The sequence below is a fragment of the Cololabis saira genome, chromosome 12 (genome assembly GCF_033807715.1).
Source record: "Cololabis saira isolate AMF1-May2022 chromosome 12, fColSai1.1, whole genome shotgun sequence".
Classification (NCBI taxonomy): domain Eukaryota; kingdom Metazoa; phylum Chordata; class Actinopteri; order Beloniformes; family Belonidae; genus Cololabis; species Cololabis saira.
In genome coordinates, this window is record NC_084598.1 from 29246508 (window position 1) to 29271270 (window position 24763).

The window sequence follows — 24763 nt, forward strand, 5'->3', positions numbered from 1 at the left end:
AACCAATAGTCTGTAAGTGGATGGTAAATAGTGCCCCAGATACATTTTCTATTCTCACTCAAAATTGCTTTGCTTCACTTTCTTTTGGTCTCTAAAGAAAGCATACACTCCTTTCCATCCAATAATTAAGTCTGGGTGGTTCCTTTAAGACTGTCAATTCACTGTGAATCTGAGCCGTCAGCTGCTTCCTTTTTGAATTGTTCAGCTTGTTTTCGAGATGATGGAACTGCCTTAAAACCTCACAGGCTTTGAATGGTGAAATATTATATTCGTCCCAGCATCAAAATGAGGCTGTGAATTTCTCTACTGCTTTTCAGACATTTTCCAAACCTGCCAATACAATGAACTTATTCTAATGAGGTATTTCAGTGTGTCAGTCTTCGCCAACCATATAAAAGAGCGAATACACAATTTCCCATCTTTATCAGTGTTAGATTTGCTTAAATTATTTTTCAGACTGTAAGACTGAAGATGAGATGAGATTGGTGTCTCTAGGCCACAGTCTTGTTTGTCTTTAGTCATATCATACGAGTCACTTTCATAGTTAAATAACGCATTGCCACCAACACGTTGCACGTTTCTTCTTGTCATGAACACATCAAACTTTAATTCATGCCAGAAAACAAACATTAAAATCCACATAACGACAGTATATATTTTTTTTCTTCAAAAAAGAAATGACAAACACTTAAAATAAAACTGTGAACACATTCATTCCTCACATTATCAGAGCAACCAAAGTCCATACAGTACATTAACCAGTGTTGTACAACAACTACGTCAGTCCTAAGCTTTCGTTTACTACGGCACTCGGTCTTAAAATAGGTTCTTTCTAATATCATTATACACCAGATTCTGTTTAATTTCAAAATATAAACTTATATTTGTGCATATTCTATCATTAAACTCTTATGATTGCACAGCATAAATGTAAAATAATGGCTTTTGAGTTTTTATATCTACTGTACAGAAACAGAACTTGGAAAATACACAATTATTTGGTGACTTCTTACAATCCATTAATTTGTCACTGCATATCAGCTGTTGGCTTTTAATAACATCTGTTTATTTGACTATTTTTTTATTTTTATTTTTTTAAGTCAGTGTACAATAAATATCTGTTCTTTACAATAAGGTCCATGTTTCTCTTTTTCCCCTAAGGTGCAGGAGTGACAAAGAGGATTGATGTTTCAATTCAGACCATAATTATTCAGTAACTATGTTCTAGGTCATGGGCGTCTGCAAAAACAGGAGGAAAAAAAACGTTTAGAGAAGCGCTGAAGGACACAACAAAGCACAAAAGCACAGGGAGAACAAGAGGAAACGTTAACCCTACCTCTATTTCTTTTTTGTCTTTGTAGAATGGATAATGCAATGATAGGTCAGTTTTTATTTGACATTATATCTACTCTAAGATGCAGCTTTGAGTCAAATAAATCAGCACTGAGAAATAAATCATGCAAATTATGTTGTTTTAAAAAAATGTATTCATTGTGTTTCTAACAGAAGTAAGAACTGAATCAATATTGTAAAATTAATATCTGTTCCTCGTCTATCAGGTTTTAAAATCTTTACAGCTTTAAAAACCTGTTTGCAGGTTTTTCTGAGCGGTTCTTTTTTTTCTTTTTCTATAACACATGAGAAAAACTCAAAGAGCAAACAATCCAGGTCATGCCATGAGAAAAGAGATTAATAACAGAGCATAGAGAAGAAGAAGAACTGCTTGGTGAATTCTCCTTAATATTTAGCTCTTATTTTGTTGAACAGCAGCAGTGTTGCTCGGTCAGTTGTTGTTCATGATCCACCAGGAGGCTGTAAAGAGAAGCAGTGTGTAAATGCTTTATGTCCTCGGCTTGAGCCGAACCAATTTCCAGCATTGACAGAAAGATAAAACTAATGATCCAACACTGAAATATTATAGTTATACAGAAGAACACATGGAAGCTGGGTTTGATTTATTTTTTTCTCTTTTGCCACTTTGAACTATGAAGCTTTTGGAGCATTTTTAAGTTCCTTGGAAACGGTTTTACTTTCCCAAAATTCCTCGCTCAGGAGCCCGTCCTGAAGCTCGTCAACGCTGAGGGGGGAAGCTGTATTGTTAAGCACCTTAAATGTGATTAAGAAAATGCAGCCTTGCAAGAACCATGTTTGATAGATCTCCTCTTACGACGTCTCCTTTCCTGCACACATCCATCCTAAGATAATAGCCCCTTAAACACAAAACTTAAATATCACATTTTTTTTTACAGATATTCTGCCCTGCTTTTGTTGTGTAGGTGTTTATGGCGGCATATGTTTGGTTTGCTTCAGGAGGTAGTAACAGAGGGGAAACAGAGGACAGGGAGCAGATGAGCCACCATGAAGACACCCGCTGCTCTTACCAACCCTGCTCCTATCACCTCTTACACGAAGGAGTTGTATCACGTTGCACCTAAAAATAAAAAGTCCTCCTTATTGAAATACCACCATTCCTCTGGAATTACACAAGTACTAGAAATTACACAAAGAAAGGCTCAGCAATGGGTGATGGCACACCGCCAGTACAGTGGAAACATCTGAATGACAGGAACGCACGCGTCAACGCTAGGGATGGGCGGTATGGACTAAAAAATGTATCACGATAATTTCTGGCATTTATCCCAATAACTATAAAAATGACGATAAAAAAAATACCAATTCAACTCCATCTTTTTAACTATAAATCTGTCACCACATTCAGTCTTTGGAGCCCCCAAAACACTGCTCTAAAAGAATACTAAATGCTACTAAACTACACCAATTATTACACCACTCTGGTGGAGACCTCAGCAGCAGCTGTTATAATATGTTATATATAATAATATATTATTCTGGCACCTTCTGAACTGGACTGGAACCAACAAACAGTTTTGCATTTGTCACTTTATCTGCATTTAATTAAATGAAAGAAGGATTTATTTTCATTATTTTTGATAGACCAGATATAGATAGAAATCCATCTTATCTCCAATACTTTTTCTTGTGTTGGTTGTTTAATAGTTTTTCAGTAAGAAGGGAGCGAAATCTGGCTCTTTAGGTGCTTGTCACAAACTTTGTCCACCATCTGGCTCTCAAAATGTTGCATAAAGGGGATTTACTGGAATAACACTGATGAGAACGTTATGAGTGAAACGACAATAAGAAGAAAGGGCTACGAGACAATAACATGCTTCATTGGAGATGAGGGGACTTCTGCAACATTTGATCCACTAATAATATATACTAATATATAAGATATTAGATTAGAAATAAAATGTTAACGCTACCTCTAAAGCCCCATCAGCTCCCTAAACTACCCAACAATACAGACTAAAGAAGCCCTTAAAGCTTGAAAAGCTCCTGTCTGTGGACGTTATTCTGTTAATTGTGAAGAAAATCTATATCTTCTCTGAGACTGGGGTTTGTTTGTTTTTTACTCCTGACTTAAATAGCATCAATAATCATAAATTCAAACTTGATTAAATGCTTTTAAACCAGCATCTTTCCATCAGCTGAATTGCCTGCATTGAAGATCGATTTCTACCTGGGAGCAGCATGGTGGAAACCATTTCTGGCTCTTCCAGAGAGTCAATAACGCAGCGCTGGAAAGTCTTGCTGATGGACGACTGCAGGTAGCTGAGAGGAAAACACAGGCAGAACAACCAAAGACATAATAATGAGACTCTCATTGCACATCAAAGAGAATTTGTGAGCAGCTCTGTGTGTCAAATGTTGGCAGTGAAATTCTCCTGGTATGTTTTCCTGAATAATATGCCAATAATATGCCAAAGCGTACCTCATCCAAGAGAGGCGATCCTGCCAAAATTCATACATGATAAAGCATGATCTGTCTGGCAGGTTCTGGACTGAAATGCTGCAAACAATAAAAAAACAGAGTTAAAAGAGGGCAGAGAGTGTGGGAGGTGATTTTTGCTGCTGTTGTATCTGGAGAAATTGAAGCAATTTGAAGGAGCTGCAAGAAACCACAGAGAGCTCCTGAAGCAATCAACAACACAGAGGTAGATAAAGGGGACGTACTGCAAGTTGTTAAGCTCGCCGGCAGTCTCATCCGTGTAGATTTTAAGAGCTTGTTGAAACTGTTCAACATCTTTCTCCTTCACAGACATTTGTCTCTGGACCAGAAGTATGTTCTAAAGAGAAGAATGAAATACTGTTAGTATACATCACAAACATGGATAGCATAGATTAAACTTGAACTACTTTCACTGGAACATTACATCAATAATTAACAGCAACTTTCCATAACAGCATACAGATGATTCTCATAAAAGCTAAGAAGGTGCATGTGTCCACTGGGATTTTGGTTCAAGCCCTTTGCTCTCCAGGGCTGTCTATAAGATTGGAACGCCTTTTTTTCCACCCACTACGGATGAGATTGAGGGGTATAGTCCAATGCTGTGCAAGACCTTGATCTTCAACGGGCTAATATTTGCCACAGAATTGATATCAAATCATCTTTTCTTGCATTTTTCGAACTAGTTGAATAAAACCTTTGACACATGACATTCCAGTTCTTGTCACGTTAGTTTGTCCAGTTAAATCTCTTTTGGTCCCTTGTGGCTCAAGCATGGAGAACAGAAGTTTCCAGACAGGCTAGTTGAGCTTCTGGACATGTGTGCTGCTGAATCCAAGAGGTCTGTGCCTGAAAGTCTTGACCAGAAGGGCTCAGGTTCATTCTGATGGTCTTGATGGTGCCACTCCAGACGACGTGGAACATTTTCTTATTTTTGTGGTCAATGTCATTTCATAATACTAAAATATGGATTCATAGCCTTTCCTACCCCTCTAAGAGTCATTATTGACAATCAGGCCTCATTTAACTACGGTAAAAGGGACCCAACTTGGAATTGGCATGGTTTGAATTTTCAAAGAGATTTTTTTCTTCTATGAAAAAATAACGTTTAAAAACAGAGAATAGATTTACCATTAACATTTACATGGACACTTTAAAGTAAATTCACACAATCTCATATGTTCACTCACAGATTTATATGTTCCTGCCAATGAGTCTTCTTTGAGAGGTTCGAGATGTGGACTCTGAAAAATGAGACATAAATGTTTTTTTACCGTCACAAAATATATGTTTCACCCAAGTTATATGAAATTCTTAAATGCATAACAGACAATCCTGATAATCTTACATATATTTACTTATATATTAAGATTAACATTTCAAATTCTGACGGCTGCAGTATCATGATTTGAATAAATCCAACAGAGCTTCCCAAAGCCCTTTACAACAATTTACTCTGTTTTGCAAAACAAAGCAGAGTAAAGCGTTGATATGTTCATGCATCATATTCAGTACATGCAGCACAGTTCAGCGTTGCTTTTTTGTACAAATCATCTTCTCTGGCAAGATCTTAGAGGTTTTAAACCACAGGGGCAAACTGTGAATCTGCAAACCCACATTAGCGTTTCCGTGGTCTTCCTAATGATAATACAGCCTGCAGTGAAACCTTTTACTTCCAAAGAGCAGCATGTCCCTTAGGAGACGAAGCTTTTGGCGGATTTATTATTATTATTAAGATCTTTCTGGCAAATTTAACTTGCCTTCGAAATAAAATCATGTCAGTAATGGTTCCACCTAAAGGGCTTAATTTCATGTGTAAAACATCCTAGTTTTAAAAGGTTAACTGCTGAACCCAGGGATTATGTTGTGAATCCGAAGCAAATAGTTGCTCAACGTTTTTGTTTTCTCGATACGAAAAAGGTTGACGCCAACTCTCGCTCAATATGAAAACAAGCCGTGAAGTTAAATTGACAAAAATTAGGGATGTCCCGATACCATTTTTTTCACACCGAGTACGAGTACGAGTATATTTTAATTTGTGTATTCGCCGATACCGAGTACCGATCCGATACTTCTACCACAAAAATAACTAGGCTAAAAATGCAATGAATTAGAAGACAGGTTTTATTTGGAAGAGAAATTCAATTTTAAACAAAACTCAGCCGGCTGGTCTTTCCTCCGCGCTGTCTCATTGCAGGTACATCAACTGAGCATGTGTGGTGCTTCACCTGAAGCCGTCCGTGTGAAACAACATAAACAATCAAATAGAATTTAAAAAACAGGCTAAGCAAAATTATGTTACACACTCTTGTACAGTAGGTGGCGGTATGCCCCTTAAAGTTGGTTGCGATCCGCCAATAAAACAGAGAAGAAGAAGAAGAACAAACAATCCCATTGTTACAGTCCCATTCTTACAGTCCGGCTAACCGGCGTGGTGCGTGGTGGTGGGAGGAGAGTGGTGCCGTTTCAGGCAAGATAGTGACAATTAATGCAAGTGGGATGTCAGCAGTGTGGACATATTTCAAAATAAGGGGCAACGACAGAAGCAAGGCAGACTGCGGGCTGTCGACGCGGCTAACGCGGCTAACTGGAATGTAACAATGGGATTGTTTATGTTGTACTGTGAGTTACGTGGAGTGTTTAATAAAGTTCCCTGTGAGTAAGGTTTGTCCAGTTTGTATAATTAAGGAAGATAGAATTTACTGAAACATGGAACAGCTGGCTACAGCCACAGAGCTGCTGCTCAGCCAGGCTGCAGACTGACCCGGGGAGCCGCGGGGCGGCTCAACATCTCCCCCTAGCGGCGCTAACCAGTAACTACAACAACAATGAAGTATCGGTGCCTGGTATCGGAGAATTTTTGCGAGTACGAGTATATGAGGGCAGTATCGGCCCCAATACCAGTATCGGTATCGGGGCATCCCTACAAAAAATATATTTTATACGAACCTCACACTCCAGTTTGTCAATAAAATGCTCCAGCTGGTTGATCTGGGAGCCCCAGTGGTTATCTGGCTCCACACTGACCCCTTTAATAAGAAAAACAAAGGATTAGACACACAGACACATAAACTCAATTTACATGATGAAATGATGAAAAAACATTCTGCTGCAAAATGCGTCCTAATGTGTCAGTATTTGAACCCTGACGAGCACCTGTGGTGAGCATGCCGGAGTAGGGGTCTGTCGGGGAGAGACACATGTTCTTCTGGATGCGCCGGCCGGGTCTCTTGGTCACCCTCTGGATGGGCAGGTCCTCAGGTTTCTTCAGCGGCCTTTTCCCCGTGCAGCTATTGTCGTTAACGGCCTCCATGGCACAATCCAGGGAGGACTGGAGGGACTGCAGCTGGGTGGTGGTTTCCTTGAGCAGGAAGCGCGTCACAAACTGGCCGAGCACTGATGAACCCTGATACTCCTGGGGTGAAGGAGGAAGGTTAAGATTAAAGAAGAGTCAGCCATGTGTTGGCCTTGGTAATAATGTTATTCTTTGTCAATAAATGTTAAAGTAATGGATTATTGCTCCAATTTAGACATAAAAATGTAGTTGATTTTTCTTTTTATTCTGCTCGTAGATAATCTACCATATTCATCCAGCTAAAACCAGCTAAAGTGTGTCATGAATACCTGTTTAGACTGAATGACTGTCACCCATTAATCGCAAATAACAGAATTCCTCCCTCCTCTGAATCTGAATTTATTCATAAAAAATAATGCAAATTTACGACGGAGTATTAGGGCCAAACTAAGACAAAAAAAAATGGAAATTACGAGAATAAAGTCATAATATTATGAGAATAAAGTCGTAATAGAATAAAGTCGTAATATTATGAGAATAAAGTCGTAATATTACGCGAATAAAGTCGTAATATTATGAGAATAAAGTCGTAATATTACGAGAATAAAGTCGTAACATTACGAGGATAAAGTCGTAATTTATGAGAATAAAGTCGTAATATTACAAGAATAAAGTGGTAATTTATGAGAATAAAGTAATATTACAAGAATAAAGTGGTAATTTATGAGAATAAAGTCGTAATATTACAAGAATAAAGTGGTAATTTATGAGAATAAAGTCGTAATATTACAAGAATAAAGTGGTAATTTATGAGAACTCTAACAGGAAGAGTGTGTTAAAATGTTGAATATTGAGTATCTTGTGAAGTTATACTTATATATTTATATTATATTTAATATTACGACTTTATTCTCGTAATATTACGACTTTATTCTCGTAATATTACGACTTTATTCTCGTAATATTACGACTTTATTCTCATTATATTACGACTTTATTCTCGCAACATTATGACTTTATTTTCGTAATTTCCTTCTTTTTTTTTTCTTAGTTTGGCCCTAATACTCCGTCGTACAAATTAACCCATTTGTATTATCAGAATATTTTACAACAAAGGGTTTTCAGCCGAACTGAAACATAAATTTGGACATTGTTGTGAGTCTTGACGAGCTGATGCAGTATGGATATCAGCGACAGATACTGAGGGCTGGTTAATGTAGAGCATCTCTTATATACAGACAACAGCCACAACACATAGATGTTTCTCATTAGCTGTTAGGAATACAGCCCATCAGCTCGTTTATTGGTGATAAAATTAAATCAGAGAGATGTAAAAGGGGCATCTTATCTACAATGAAACCTGCTGCTGCATTTTATGAAGCAATACGTGACCTGTTGTTGGAAGAATATATTTGAGGCAAAGGCCTTGAATGTTTCAGCAGGGAACTGACTCAACGCCATGAAAGAAGGACAGACAAGGTAAATATGGACAATTTTATACTGACAAGCTGCAAGTCCTGAATTAAATTCCCGTAAAAGCCTTTGGAGAGAGCTGATATCTGCTACTGCAGGGATGCCATTAAATCTGATCAGCCCTGTATTAGAGATATCGATGATCTTTCTTTATATTCTGTGGTTACGTGATGGAAGCTACCAACCAGCTTGGGTACAATTATGGATCGTGTGCAGCTAAATACTCCTAATATCACCATGTATACGTGGTTACCAGTTTCTAATCCTTATCATCTCCAAAATAGATGCTTTTCATTTTAGTAAACACAAGTTTTCCAACTCAGAGTTTGTGGATAATGAGCCTCGTCACCCTCTCCAGCACCCTGCAGTGCAACAAATGAGTTCTGGAGAAATTACAAGAAAAAGAAAAGAGAAAAAAATGACCACCAAGCTGTTGCAGATCTGTTTCTTTGTGCTTTATTGTCTCTGCAGCAGAGAAGTCGCACTATGTGAGTAATGAACCTCTGTTGTTTTCTCAGTTTCTCCCTCATTAATTTCCGAGGTAGATGAGTTCAGACACCAAAGAGGATATGTTCTCAGAAAATATATTTCTGTGTAGTAATTTCATCAGTTTACTGTTTTTGTTTCCAGGAATTGTACCTATACGTTTTACCTAAAGATAGTCAGAGGTCAGCTACATGGCTGGTTGAGCAATTTATTCACTAAAATGTACCCTGGTAATCTACCACTTCTTTAGGGCAAAAAAGCTTTTTGTACAAAAAACAGAAAAATTAAACCTTCTGGAGCCGCAGGAGTGATACAGAAAGAGGATAAATAACAGAGAAAAGGCCAGGCAGGGAGACCAAGTCAAACAAGATGAATGCAGAGAGATAAAAGAGCAAAGAGACGAACAAAACAAGCTTGTGAGAGAATAGGGTTGCTCTGCATTTACAAACTGACGTCATATCAGTTCAAAAGCTGGAGGGTTTGTCAGCCTTAGTTTCTGTCATCTCCACTGTCGCTCTGCCTTTCCATAACTGCAGTGAAAATAAGCTGCTGCGTACCACAGAGAACATCCCTGCTCTAACATTCAAGCATCTGTTCATTCGCAGCTCAGAACACACTCAGAAGCCTTTCCCAAAACGAGAAATATTCACCAGCTGACTAAACATGGAGAAGTGTGGAAGATCAATAAAGACCGGGCTTAACCATTGATTAAGTGTTTGTGGGAGTTCTTTGATGCTGATCTCTTCTGTGTGCTGCTGAAACAGCATGATTACAGTCCTACTTGTCAGGGGCAGACAGCCGAGCCCCCGCCGCATCTCATGGAATATTAAGCTCCGTGTCGCCGTTCGACCGCGTCAAAACAGGATTTCAGGACAAAATAATTAGTGTTACACAATCCGAGGCGCAGGATTTTTAGATACCGTGTCTCATTATCTGAAAGTACAGATGAAAGGAAAGGATCACTCTTTTGAACTTAAAAGCAACTCCATAGTCTGTTTTATTTTTTTTAAAGTTTACAATTAGGATATGAGTGATGAAACACAGTACTGATACACATCCAAAATATAATACTGTATCAATAAAAGTACTAAGAATGTGAAATAGAAACACTTTCCTTGTGTTAATGTTGGATGGGACTGATGACACATTTCAGCCCCCCACTGCCATCCAAAAATCACTTTTTTATCTTGTTAAAACACTGCATTATCATACTTTTTAAGGTTGCACATGATACAAGGTGCAGAAATGCTAAAAATCTGCAATGTACAATATATGCATGTATTTTTCTTGGTGCTTTGAAGATTCACAAAATGTACAATTTTAGAAGTACTGTAATGTGGCATGTAGGTATGTTACAAACTTAAAATGTAGACATATACAACTGCATTTCTTTTGGAGCCCAGAAAGTGTTGCAAATCTCCAATTTTTTTGTCTTTGTTGTGAAATGCCAACAATATGCACAGAAAACCAATGTAGCTTTAATGTATTTTGAGTGAAACTTCTTCGGATTCTGACAACAAAGATGAGAGACACAGATTTAACATCAACAATAAAAAATTGCACGCTGCCTTTTTTTTTCTAGTAGAAAAATAACTCCAAAGTGAATGCCATCAAAGGACATTTTAGTCCTGTGTGAAGGCGATTTACATTTTAATGGCTGCTTAGGGCAATAATATGTTTGTGCAAATTATAGAACCTGCATTTGCTGAACAGACAGTAAACATTTCGGCTCTGAGCACATGCCGATGCTCTGCATTAATGTTGAAACATCACATGACATCGAGTGCTGCAGGGCTGCATGGTGGCGCAGTGGTAAACACCATTGTGGCTTTTGAGTGGTTTGTCTGTCTCTGTGTTTGCTCCAGGTGTGCAGCGCCTGAGGATAAGCCCCAGCGCCCCCTGATCCATCCCAGAATAAAGATAATGGCTCAGGTTTCATCATGCTCCACTAAAAGGTGAGGACTTTCTGCTTGTGTTGTAGCTGCTAATCTCTGTGGATTCATCAGCCTCTCTCTGGAGGGGTCTTGTCTGTCTATTAGTGCACCATTTCTATCCTAACTAGTGCCTAACTGGTTTAATTGCCATTTAGCATTTGTGCATGTGGAAAGGTTTACCCGCAGGTAAAATCCTTCTTGTCCCCCAAATGTCCTTCTGGCACAAAGAAGTGCCAAAGTAAGTCAAAGTAAGGCATTTGGACACAAAATTTCATTCAGACATTCATTCATTTCACAGCACTATTTGTTATAACTTTTGTTATAACTTTATTGTTGTAACTAATCTTCTGTCTAGTAACATGAGTGCAAATATTTTATGCGCTCAATACTTTTCATGAGGTAATACAAAAACGAATTTTCTCAGGCGAAAGTAAACATTTTAGTTGATTTTTTCAATCACCTGTTTAAGCATTTTTAACAGAATGCACAGGCATCAGCATGTCATAATAAGGCATCAGCATGTTTATAATAATAGGGTAGTACAGTATTGAAAATTATTTGAATCTTACTGATAAGGTTCATGACAAGGCATTTGCTAAATGATGCACTCCTTCACATGTCAGCAATGAATGCTGCAGGTCTGATGAGCTCGCGTCAACTTAGCTCCATTGATTTGCTTTACTTCGTTTTAAGTGGCTGTCCGGCTGATGCACGGAGCACAGTCAGTTGCCGGGTCTTTTATCGTACATTTCTTGTTAGACAAGTGATTTTCAAAGGCACAGCTCATCTTGTAAAGGTCTCGTAGCTCACGTTTGAAAATTTAGAGCAAGTGATGAGAGGCAGAACAGATAGCAGGCTGGATCAGTCATGCTGTGCGGTTTTCTTCTTCTTTAGCTCCACAGCAGCAAAACGATTCATGGCAGCTGACAGCTGAGCCTCGAATGAACCGATTCGAGGGATGGAGGACCCTTACAGTGCTACATTTATTCTACTGTAAGTCAGTGCATCACCTACCTCTTTAGTTTTATCCATGGCTTTCAAAATGGCCACGTTCAGCTTTTCCAGAGAAGACAAGACGTTGACATATTCTCCCAGATGTGGAGCGAAGTACTCTGTTGGAGACAAAAAAGCTTTAAAACAGCAATTTCAACATGATATGTGTCTGACGAGCTCATTGATCAGGTGTGTTTAAATCAGTGCTGGCACACACAGGGCTTAATTGTGTCTGAATAAATCAATGCTGAAGCAAATGTTTGGATTCTCTTTGCTAGTGTGTCAACTTGAGCCATAAAACCTGTAGATTTAGTAATATTTGACATACAAACACTCTTTTATTGTTCAAATCAGTAAGAAGGGAAAAAAAAGCAAAACACATTATTACCTGAGAGGTTTTCTATGTCCAGATTTCTGTGAGTTGACAAGAAATAGACAAAAAACAAGGGGAATGTTAATCAAACTAATTCTACTGAGAAACCTTAAATACTTTCAAAAGCACCATCAAAACAACCCCCCACCCCACCCCCGCTTTAGTGATCCCTTATTTGTTGTTTTTAGCATGCAGGTTTTCAAATTGTGACATGCAAAAGTCTTTAAATATCATCAACAGCCTGCACAAATGTGACCAAGTATGGAATGGTCACGTTTTGGATCAGATAATTCTCTAAAGACCCTCCCTGTTTGATAGTCACCATCAGTCAAATAGCAGAATGATACAAACACAAGCACTCATTATACATTAGTCCCAATACTTTTCATGCTTCTTTTTATGATCCTTTAGGAAATGCAGACATTGCAGTTTATGGTTGCAGTGGGAACTTCTGGAACAGTCCTGAAGGACATTTCCCTTCGGTTTTTGAGATAAACTGTGAGCGCAGGAACTCTAAATGGAGCTAATTTAGGCGATATATATATATATATATATATATATATATATATCGCCTAAATTAGCTCCATTTATATATATATATATATATATATATATATATATATATATATATATATATATATACAAAGTCTACTCTCCATACCATCCTATAGTAGACATAAGAATGTTTTAACTCCAAATTGCTCCTCTAACTGAGGTGTGCTCACTTTTGTTGTATATCACAAACCCATTTGATAGGTGACAGCTCAGCTGGAACATTTATTATTTTGTGTTCTTCAAGCTTTCTTGCTGATGGCGTAGAAATGAAAGTGAGAGTCAATCTGTCCAGCAAAAAGCTGTTACAGCTGCTCGATCATTCCTCACGGCCTCACTGTGACTGGCAGCACATGACAATGTTTCATTTCCCTGTCACCTCTGTGTCGCTCCCACTGGAACAGCAGAAAATACCTGCTAGTGTACTTTTTGCCACGTCACAAAACATTTTCTTTCACTTAAAAAAATGTTCAGATTAATGTAATCAAGTAAATGCGTACATATTTCATTTTCTTCCCTGTGGCGATCATTGATGATCCTTGCTGCATGAATCTCCATCATCCACACCCGTAGACCAATTACATTCCAGTGTATGGGAAGCTTATGTAGGGCAAAGGGTAATATAAATAAAACAGTGTGTGGGAGAAGTCATCCAACAGATTGCTGCCAGAGCCCTGTCTTTCACGCTGGTATTAAGGCTAATAATAATCCTCACTGAAGTCAGGTATCGACCTCTTGCTGACAGGCAGCAGCAGAGCAGGGGGGTCTGCAGATGGCAGCAGAGTTGGAGGACGACCAAAAAGGGGGAAAAAAATGAGCTTACTCTGTCTGCTGCCTGTCGATGGAGTAATACAGCTCCTGCATCTGCTCCTCAGTGAGGACACCATCAGTGAAGTAGGACTGGAACTCCTCTAAGGACAGCTTCCCATCATCTGGAAAGAGACCAAACCATGAACATTGTACTTCACCAAAATTTCAAATGTCTTCTGACGTGAATTCTACATAAAGTAACAAGGCTGATGCGGTTTCACAAATTTAATTTAATCCTAACGCTAACTTCAGAGGTGGAGCTGCAAAATAAAATATTTATCCTTAATGAGGGCTTGTTGAAGCTGGACTAACAAGCAGACTTTCTTCCTAATGAGGCCTCGGCAGCTTCTTCCTTGAAGCACTGACACATTCTGAGACCTAGTTATCAGTGAATCATATCATCTGTTCGTTTTTAAGACACAGTTTGAATCCCCAGCAGCTCGCAAGTTGAGGAATAAAAACAATCTTTTCTAAATCTTCGTTACAGCACTTAAATCCAGCACTATTAACAACTGCGAGGGCTCAATTAAACCTCCTGGAAGATAACCCTATTAAAAGGAGACAGAATCATATTTCCCCTTTTCACAAGATGTAGGAGTAAACACAATCTGCTGCAACTCCTCCTCCAGATTTTTCCACCAGAAGCACTTGGTTTTGGATTCGCACCCAAATACAGAGCAGTTCAGATGGCGTATTACACAAGTGTTTACTGTTTTTCAGATTTAAGCTCCTGGTAATACAGTATTCATCTGCAAAACTAATAGACAGTGTTGTGCCATTTTTAATGTGCAGAAAACGCTTTAAATGCACCACAAAACATTTTGCAGTAAATCTAATTATGATGAATGTTTTACTCTGAGAAATAACAAAAGGAGTTGTTTTTTTGAACATCTCCATATTATTGACTTTATCGCCCCTCTCCTTATAATGATAATAATTGCTAGCTCTCTAGGGTAAAGGCAAATTAGAATGGCAAACCTTTTTCTTTTAGCTGTCAAAAAAGTTTTTAAAAAACTGAACAGGAAAGGATTCTTTAGGAAACAGACAGAGGGATTTTTGGTCATTTTGACTAATTATGTCAGGAAATGTTTCAAAAAAGTTTTTTTCCTGTTTTTATGTTCCTGTTTTGTATTTTTTGTTTTTGTTTTTGAATCCATTTTGCAGACTTTTTCTAGGTTAAAGCGACACTACGTAACTTTTCCACCTTAATCTAATATTTCCAGAGTCATTGTGATGGTACATCAACTTCCAACAGGTTTAATGACACCTCTGTCATGGTCTGAGGGGTCTGTATCGCCTTCACTGGCACTATGTAACTTTGAGGAGCATGGTAGGAACCCTGCCACACTAAAAAACTACAAATCGTTACGACTTTGACTGCTTTACGGCATACGTCACTTCCCCCTCCTTCCCGATTCGCAGTCGAGACGAAAATGGGCGGGGCTTGGAGCTCAGAGCTCCGCAGAAGCTGGTAACCCGTTGCTGCTGCAGCAGCTCCACACAACAGACGTGGGGAAAAGATCCTAATGGTTTAACTTTTCAACGGTTTCCTGCTCGGAGGCAGAACCACGCAGGCCAAGTATCTGATATAACAGAGTAAAAGAGTGAAAGAGTCGTCGGCTCGCTTTGGATCGCGGCTGTAACGACCAAACACCGGCTTCCACACAGTAAAGCCTGAATTATGGTTCTGCGTTAAATCGACGCAGACCTACGGCGTAGGGTACGTGGCGACACGCAACGTACGGTGTGTGTCGCCGCGTACCTTACGCCGTAGGCTCTGCGTCGATTTAACGCAGAACCATAAACATCCTTAAACCACAAAGACTCACACAGACTGGGTCGGATCAAAACACGGGTTTTATTCCCCACTTCTCCAGCTAAACGCAGTTGCTTGCCAGCTCTCTGCGGTTCAATTAACCCCAATCGTCAGATAAAAAGTTGTTTGTTGAGGAAAAAATATTAACTCTTATTTGTAGCTGCAGAGGAAAAAAATAATCTCACGAGGAAAACAAAAATATTGTTCACGCCTCGGAGCCTATTCACCATAATATAGCAGTCAAAAAAAAGAAAAGAGAAGTAAGAGGGATACAAAACATGTACTGTATTTTGTACTATTATACAAATTTATTGAAACACATGGCTCTTCAGTAGGGATTAATTATTATTATAATTAATCCCTACTTATTAATTATTATAATTAATAATAATTAATAATCATTATTTTCTCCATATACCGCTCCCTGGCTTCCTTGTTTAAGGTATCCCGGTAAATTCCAGTTCCTTTCCAGCAGTTTAACATCTTTTTTTTTGCGTTCTGTCTGTTCACTTGGTGAAACAGAAAAGCATCTCGTCTTCTCTCAAAACAAATGCACGCGACAGGACAGGAGTTTTCCGGCAGTACGCGCTGGTGCTCATGGGAAACGTAGTGTTATTTCTGGTAAAACACTACCGCTTTTGTCCAAAAGATGCCGCCAAACTCAGAAAAGCTGAAAGTTACGTTGTGCTGCTTTAAGAGCTTGAATACAGTATATCTATTCTTCAAGGAAAGTTGTCAATTTGCATGGAGCGGACAACAGGTGGGCGGTGGCATCAACATTAACATAGAGGGGTTTAATTAAAGAAAATGTGCTGATTTTGCTGCAGTTAATCCTCAGGCTTTGTAAATACCAAATGCTAACTCTGGAGGGAAATTTAAATTGGTGTAGCAAGACAGCTTAACAGGTTTAATTGTCTCACTTCACCCTGAATAAAACTGCAGCTTAAACTGGGAGCTCGATGGAAACCTCTTTTACAGGGCCGGGAATCCTTCCAGGAACACTCTCCCTTCAGAAAACATTAAAGCAGAAACTGTAGGAATGTTAACAGATCAGAAAGCCCATTATTGATGTTCAGGAGAAAAAGAGACAATGCTGTTTTTTCTCACATGCAAATGAACAGCTAACTGAGATCAACTGTGATTTGTCAGCATAAAATATTCCCACACGTCCGCTGACACAGAGGAGCGTGAACCAGTGAACACTCTTCTGTTTGCTGCATCAGTTTCTAGGAAGTTCTGGGTTTGTTTTTTGGCAATAAAGCCTGTGGACATGAAAAATGTGATGCATGTTATACATTACTGCACTTTTTAAGGTGTTATTTTTTAAAACAGCAGGGAAACATGACTGAGAGACCTCACTGATGCTTTCTAGATAAGAAGAGCCGCTCAGATATCCACCTCTCTGCAGCGAATCACATGCATACTGCCCGGATGTTTGTTATCAATCTCAATATGAAACAGACAGATGGACTAACGGAAACATACATTTTAGTGTGCAATTAGTCTTCTCATTATAATTTCCACAAGAGCTAATCACAAGCAGAAATGGCGTTATTGCACATTTAATATGCTGAGGTATTTGGATGACTGCAGATTCCCAAAGAGAAACAACACTTCTAATTGGTTGCTAACACAAACTGTTTCAAATAACGATAGAGTCTGAATAAAGCAAGACTAAGATAAAGATGATATTAAACATTCTTACAATGTTGTAGCAACAAGACCTGAAAATATACTACTTTCGCCACCTTAATGCCTTATTTCCACTTGCCTTCCATCTGTTCGTATGAAAATCGGCTCATGCCCCCTGGTGTTGAACGTAAGGAAGTACAGTTCCTTAAAGGATGGGTTGGCTCGGTGCTAATACTAATAATTCCACACCTGGTTGCTGCCAAGGGAAAGAAACATATCTTCCAGTTTATAGCAGCCTTTACTTGTAGTCTTAACAACTTTTCTACATAGTCAAATGAATGAAAAATCTTAATTTTTCAAAAGCGTACTAGTTGTCCATACTGTTGGAACTTTTCAACGCAATTGACGCTGCATCTTCCTACATTAAAATCCTTTGCTTTAGATGTCTTGGTGACGAGGAGCCGAGCAGCAGCAAAGAAGCTGAGGGTATGTGGGCTGATGATATCCTCAAATAAAGACAGGAGTTTTATTTAGAGCTATTATGCCTGTTCACTTTGGGAGACGTTTGACAGTGTGCTTGGGGAAAGAAGCACCGAGACTCACAAAACTGAACACAGTTTTTGAGCTGCCTGCAGATGATCACTGCAGGTGATCCCTTCAAAATATATTTTACCATAAACGTAGCAAAAAAAAATTCACACTTTAATTGCTTTGAATACACTTTTTAAGCCCGCGCCAATTTTGCAGCGGATCATGACTCATGATTTGAAGAGCAAGAGTGCAATCCTACTTCAGCCGAGGCTCTGGGATTTTTCTTGCAACTGTGGACATTTGGCTTAGATCTTTAAATCCTTTGTAAAACTGTCTTGAGGCAAAAGGGGGATGACATCCTGAACAGATCACTAGTTCATCAAAGGGCCATCCGACCGCACTCACATCCAGGGTCAATTTAGAGTCACCGATCGTCAGGGAGAACATTCAAACTCCACACACAAAGGCCCCTGCTGGGAGCTGTGAGGCAGCAGTGCTAACCACCAAACCACGCTGCCTAACTGCAGAGCATCCACTTCATCAAGAGTGTATTGTCCTTTGGGAAAGTATTACATTTTATTCGCTACACATAGAAACAGCTCTGGCAGTTTATTTTGTCACATTTACAAGAACTGTATTTTGCTATATCGTTGCCCATCTGTGCATGTCAACGTAATAAAAATAAAATGAAACATGACCCTGACGGATCATTTCTCAACCCATTACTGTTAAGAACTTTATTTTGTTTAATATTTAGATTTATTCTGTTTGTTAGGAAAGCTATGAAAATGACATCTCTCACATCCCTTCTTCATGAGAGTTATTTCATTTTGTATAATGTACTTGCAAAAGCAAAGTGGATGAAATGTGCCTGTGCAAGTAGGTCTTACATGCATATTCACGTAAAGTTATTTTTCGCTTTTAAAAACATAATTTCCTCATTACCAGAGCTTGCAGTAGTGTAATGGTTTGGCAGCCAGCCGTCATTACGATGTGACTGTATACTCCAGGCGTATCGTGGCAGCTGATGCATTACGGACTGAAAGGAGGACTTTCTTGGAAGCATAACACAGTGAGTTTGAGACGAAAAACAAGCAGAGCCTGGCTGAAAACTAAAGATAACAGACACACACACACGCTATTGTTTTCCTTTTGCCCCAGTTTTCATTCATTACGATTAGTAAGAAAAAAAAGACTATAGCCTGGTTTGTCGGCCACTGTTTTTCTTCTAGTTCACAAAGCTATCGTCTAAATTGACGCTCAACTTGAAGAAAAGTAAATCCAAACACACCTTTCCTTCTATTTTATACAGTTACTTCAAAAAAGCCCCAGTTAAAAAAGCATATTTTATGACTCCATTCATAATTCACAATGTGAAGGAGCTCTCGACACCTCATTTTCAGAGTTGCTCCAGACAACTTCTGGTATAGTGGAACACGTTGCATCATAAATCTCGCTCTTATGTAACACATTTGCCATCCTCCTGGGAAAACTGCTGAAAACTTCATAGATGCTCAACAAGAAATAATAAGAACTTGCACCTTTTGCATTTTACTTTTAATTGAACAGGGAGGCAGGGCATGAATAAGGAATCCAGGACATGAACATTTTCCTGTTTTCAACACTGTTTCTCACACAGAGCTAAATGCAGTGTTTTCTCCGAGGAGACGAAGGGATGCTTTGATGCAAAGAGATTACACAGTAGCACATACATCCAGTGAAAGAATTACATGTTTTCAGGCGAAAAACACTTAGTACTGGTTTTGTCCAAGTCCCCAGTGAATAAATATCATTACAAATGCAGCAGAGTCTGCTTATACGGTGTGGCAGGATTCATGAGAAATGCGTCTGTACATACATCGGCATGTACGCCAGCCTATCAATGACTCGTAGCCGTGCATCACTTCTGGCAGTGTGCTGCAATGAGCAGTCCCTGCAGGGTGACCTGTAGGGGTTCATCCTGTCAAATCCATTCAAGTCACAAAACCAAAAAGATGCAGTGCACCTGACCTTGGTTATTTATATCCTCTCCATCTAACAAGGAAGGCACTAAAAAAGAAGATCCACCGAGGTCCCATATATCCCCTTCTGAGCCAGGAATTTATCTCAACAAAGTTTTTTCACATATTTCTTTGTAAAATAACTCCTTCAAATGGACCTTAATTGATTTTTAATTTGCCATTTAATCCAATTAGGTGTTTTTCATACTCACCATTTTTGTCTGCCCGACGGAAAATCTGAAATGAAAAAACAAAAGGGTTGTGTAAAGGTTTTTAAATGCTGAAGTGCTTGCATAAACTGCAGAAATTAATAGCACATAGGCTGTTTTACGTTGAAGTAATGAATGCAGCACAAATACAAACAAAAGGTCTTTGTTTATTTTAGAAGCAGTGATGTACGCCAACCACACAGAGCATAAAACACATGAAACAACCCCTCTTCACGATTTTGGTGCCTTTTTCCATCTTCAAGCACAGAACAGAATTTAAAAGGAGGGATAACATCTTAATGTCAACAATAACACCAGATATTTCCAAAAATCAGACGCTGACATTTGCTTGTACTTAACAGGAGCTTTTATGATCGTTTTTGTTTTGCCTCCCCAGGCATTAAGAACAATAATGCTGCTTTAAGATATTACTTTGATTAACCTGCACAAGCAGGACTTAACACTCAGTTCCGATTATGAACTTTGGGAATAAATCTCAGGATACTGAATCTATGTAAGGATTTATCATTTTGTTCATCAGAAAGACTGGACCAGGGTGGACCAGTACCAGTAGCCGGTTCATCAGACTGAAGTTTCTGAAAACTGTCGACTTTCAAGAGCATCAGAATTCAGAGGCCTTGATCAGATCTGCTTACCTCCAATTTAACAGCAAGCTTCCTCCAAACCATGGTACCAACTATGGTATCACACCGTAGTAGCAGTTATACCGCATTCATCACTAGCTTCCAGTTTCGGAAAGAGGGACCAACCATGTGACACTTGGACCAGCTAGTGGCACATTGCATTATGGGATACAGTACATGGCTGGTTGTTTGCACACCATTGGGTTCTGTTTTTTGTCTGTCTGTTTGTTTGTTTTTTGCAGAAAACAAAGTTCCAGTTGTTTGAATACTACAGACTGCATACGGCATATAGTCAAAATCTGTACGTATCCGTAGTATAGTATGCAGTTTTAAAAACAGCATATTTGCAACTTGTCTTTGTGTTTCCTCTTCTTGGTCGTTTTCAAAACTCCATACTGTGCCACTGTACTGATTGTGCGCTGATTGTATACTGATTTAACCAAAAACGTCTGCAGAACTGCCAATGGGGCCAGTAGTAATATTTTCACTTGAACAGAAAACACTAAACAAAAAGGTTGTGTGATTTGTGAATGTTTAAGATTTCAAATGTCTTTCATTAAATGTGACCTTTTCAAGAATTTGTTATTTCCACAGAAAAGCTTTAAAAAATAAACTGTTATCTGTGTCAATAAAATTATTCAACTCCAACCAAAGAAGCATTTTAAAAACTAATCTTTCGCATTTCTGTCTGCAGATTCTTGTTATTTACAGCTCACATGCGCCAGTATAACCTATCCTCCTGGCAAAAGGTTTAGCAGCTTATGAACAACCAAGAGTTTATAATCAATCAATCAATCAATCAATCAATCAATCAATCAGAATGTTTCGTTTGTATGTGTAATTTTGGGTTTGTATATGTATATATATGTATATATAGAGAAACATGTATGTATATATATATATATAGAAACAAAAAACAATCGCAACAGTTAAAGATGAATTTTTATGACTGCATGATTATTCTCTTTCAAGAATCCCACCAATATAATTACAGTAAAGTGAACCGTTTTAACCATAATGAGGCGAAAGCCTGTTATATTGGCAGAAGAGCTGCTCCTGTGACTGACAAGATGTCATAAAGGCTTTTGGGTGGAGGTATCACTGGGAAATCTCCCTCAACTGCAGAGTCTCTGAAGGAAGTAACCTGTCTCAGAGCTCACATCAAGACAGCAGGCAGCTTGAAAGCAATAAGCTCTCAAATAAGTTTGAGGAGAACATCTGGGGAGGACGGATATGGGGATATATATATATATATATATATATATATATATATATATATATATATATATATATATATATATATATATATATATATATATATATATATATATGCAGATAGGCATATATATATATGCAGATAGGCAGATGGGTGGATGGATGGATGGATGGATGGATGGATGGATGGATGGATGGATGGATGGATGGATGGATGGATGGATGGATGGGTGGATGGATGGGTGGATGGATGGATGGATGGATGGATGGGTGGGTGGGTAGGTAGGTAGTTAGGTAGGTAGGTAGATGATAGATTAGGTAGATTCACAATAATAGATAGATAGATAGATAGATAGATAGATAGATAGATAGATAGATAGATAGATAGATAGATAGATAGATAGATAGATAGATAGATAGATAGATAGATAGATAGATAGATAGATAGATAGATAGATAGATAGATAGATAGATAGATAGATAGATTAGCTTATTAGTTGAAAGAAGCTGTGCAGAATATGAAAAGGACTGCTAAGCTAAGTTTCCTGAGAATTAAAAAATAAGGAAATGTGTTTGCTATTCAGTGTGGATCAATGAGAACATGCGTTTTGAGCTGAGGAAATATCATGACCATGAGAATGAACCGAATTCAACTGAAATTACAGTTATGAATCTGTTAAATATGAGCAAAACATCCAAATGCAAAGTGTTTATTTTTTTCATTTTGTATTTATTTTTTGGCTGAACTAGAGAGACAATGGGTGTTAAATGTATTAAAACCAAAAGATCCAACTCGCTGCAGTCTGATTTCCCTTCTGACGTCTAGTAATATGCCTTGAAGGAAACTGAATCAAATTTACAGCTCACTGTCAGGAAGTCTAAAGCCAGGAAATGATGCTTCTAATACCTTCTTCTTTATGGTGCATCCCCATAAAAGCAGCTGTTGTGGATCCAAACAAAAGAAAGTATCTGAAATATAATATTGCACGTGCACACTGCTTTTCCGTGAAGAAATAACCTGCATGCTGTGTCAAAAAGAACAAGCATTTAAAATGGAGAATAGAGTCCTGATTTAATAATTCAAAATGTTACTCCATTTGAAAGGCAGTTCTGTCCCAGGCTAACGGGAGGATGCTCTTTAAAAAATCATCATCATATTGTATCATATTTGCATTGGGGAGCTCGGTGTGTTTGTCAAAGTGTGAAGTTATCAAACCACAACGACACTGTCGTCCTTTGCAGGTAGTTTCGGATGAATGAGTTGCACAGTGTACATTGATTTTGGCAATAATGGACACGCACTCACCTCTCTTACGTAACGGGACATATGAAACGCGTAAATGGGGCTCGGCATTAAATCATTCATAAAGAAAAGCGCAAAAGGACAGTGAGTCACTCAACACTGTGCGCTTGTAAAATGACACCCCAAGGAAGAACACGAGCAGAACCGGTCAAAATATTGATGCAAACATGAGATATTAGTCAACGTCAAATGAGGAAAAACGTTGCACTTTAAAGACATGAAAACCACATTGTGTGGGTTAACTCACATCATGGAATAAAGCGATGCCTTGGTTTTGATTGTGGTCAAGCTCCTGCTGCTTTCTCAAGTGTTCATGTTTGGCAGACTGGAGACACATGGTGATCAGCTCCGTGCAGGCCAGCATCTTGCTTCTCTCAAAATGGTGTTGTATTTTTTCCTTATCTTCTTCTTTCTTTTCTTCTTATTTTCTTCAGCAAAGATTGCCCTGTCTCCTGCGCGCTCCTGGGGAGGTTGTCCTTGTCGGGAAGGATGGAGGATGGTGATGGTGATGGTGATGATGATGCTGGTCCTGTGCTGTCCAGTCACGGTGAGTTGGATGCTGCTCCTGCACGCAGACAGCGGGGAAACTCCGCCTCCGTAGGAGCGCCCTCTGCTGGTGAGCGCTGGTAACGCACCCAGCCTGTCATTTCATTTTTCATTTTCATTTTATTCTTTATTTCATTCAAAAATAAAACAAACAATTCAATACAAATACAAACACAAATGTTCCTAAATTGTGAATGAAAAGTGATCAGAAAGAAGAAGAATCTGCCCCTTTTTCCCAATTAATAAATTTACAAATAACATAAATTAAAATTAAAAAAAAAAAAAACAACAACTAAGTAAATAATAAAAAAGAAATTACCGCCGGCTATGGGTATGTCAATCAAACTTAACTAACGTTTTTCATTATATTTACTTAACATACAGGCTTTAATTGTTCTTTTGAATGTAATGTTTGATTTGGATTCTTTGTTTTCTTTATACAGATTGTTCCATAAACTGATTCCTTTCACAGAAACACAACGTTCCCATCAATTTAGTCCTTAATCTTGTTTTTTTTTTAAATCTCTGTTCCTTTTAAGCTATACTTGCTTTCTCTTTTTTCAAATCTTTTCTGAATGTTGATTGGTAAAGTTTTTTTTATGAGGTTTAAACATCATTTGCAGAATACTATAGTCTACTAATTCATGAAATTTCAACAATTGTAACTGAAGGAGTAATGGATTTGTTGGATCTCTATACCGTTTTCTACTGATTATTCTTATGGCTCTTTTTTGCAAAATGAAAATTGACTGAATATATGTTTTACAGGCATTTCCCCAAACTTCAACACAGTAGGTCAGATATGGAACAATCAGAGTGTTATATAAAATGTCCAATGCTTTGTTGTCCAATGCATCCTTTACTTTCTGTCCAACCTTTAATAGGCACGCTAAGGCAAATTTATTTATAAAGCACATTTCACATGATGAGCATGGACTCAATGTGCTCAAATACATAAACAAACAAACAAACAAACAAACAAAATTACAAGTTTACAATAACAGAAACAGACAGAAGTATGACAAGAGAAAAACAACAATAGCAACCATAATTCCATTTTAACAAAAGTGCGATCACCGCGCCAACCAGAGGTGTCAAAAGTATTCACATTCATTACCCAGGTAGAAGTATAGATACTAG

The 24763-nt window shown here is 38.4% G+C and overlaps 1 protein-coding gene across 1 annotated transcript; it reads right to left on the minus strand.

Annotated features, from left to right (window-relative positions):
* Nucleotides 1-589: 589 nt before the first annotated feature.
* On the minus strand, nucleotides 590-23597 carry LOC133456517 (N-terminal EF-hand calcium-binding protein 1-like). Its single transcript, XM_061735007.1, has 12 exons — nucleotides 23325-23597; nucleotides 19919-19943; nucleotides 13741-13849; nucleotides 12381-12406; nucleotides 12014-12111; nucleotides 6968-7226; nucleotides 6761-6840; nucleotides 5002-5055; nucleotides 4036-4148; nucleotides 3794-3871; nucleotides 3542-3633; nucleotides 590-1812 (listed from the first exon to the last, which is right to left on the minus strand). The coding sequence occupies exons 1-12, from the start codon at nucleotides 23439-23441 to the stop codon at nucleotides 1784-1786; spliced, it is 1080 nt and encodes a 359-aa protein (XP_061590991.1). The 5' UTR covers nucleotides 23442-23597; the 3' UTR covers nucleotides 590-1783.
* Between the last annotated feature and the right edge of the window lie 1166 nt (nucleotides 23598-24763).

What these genes read in the sequence shown, in the direction of transcription:
- LOC133456517 (XM_061735007.1), bottom strand. Translation starts at nt 23,441, where the DNA reads ATGCTGGCCTGCACGGAGCTGATCACCATGTGTCTCCAGTCTGCCAAA. An exon ending in CTCCGGCATGCTCACCACAG is followed by an intron (nt 6,841 to 6,967) that starts GTGCTCGTCAGG and finishes TTCTTATTAAAG; the next exon opens with GGGTCAGTGTGGAGCCAGAT. An exon ending in TTCCACCATGCTGCTCCCAG is followed by an intron (nt 1,813 to 3,541) that starts GTAGAAATCGAT and finishes TTCTCTTTACAG; the next exon opens with CCTCCTGGTGGATCATGAAC.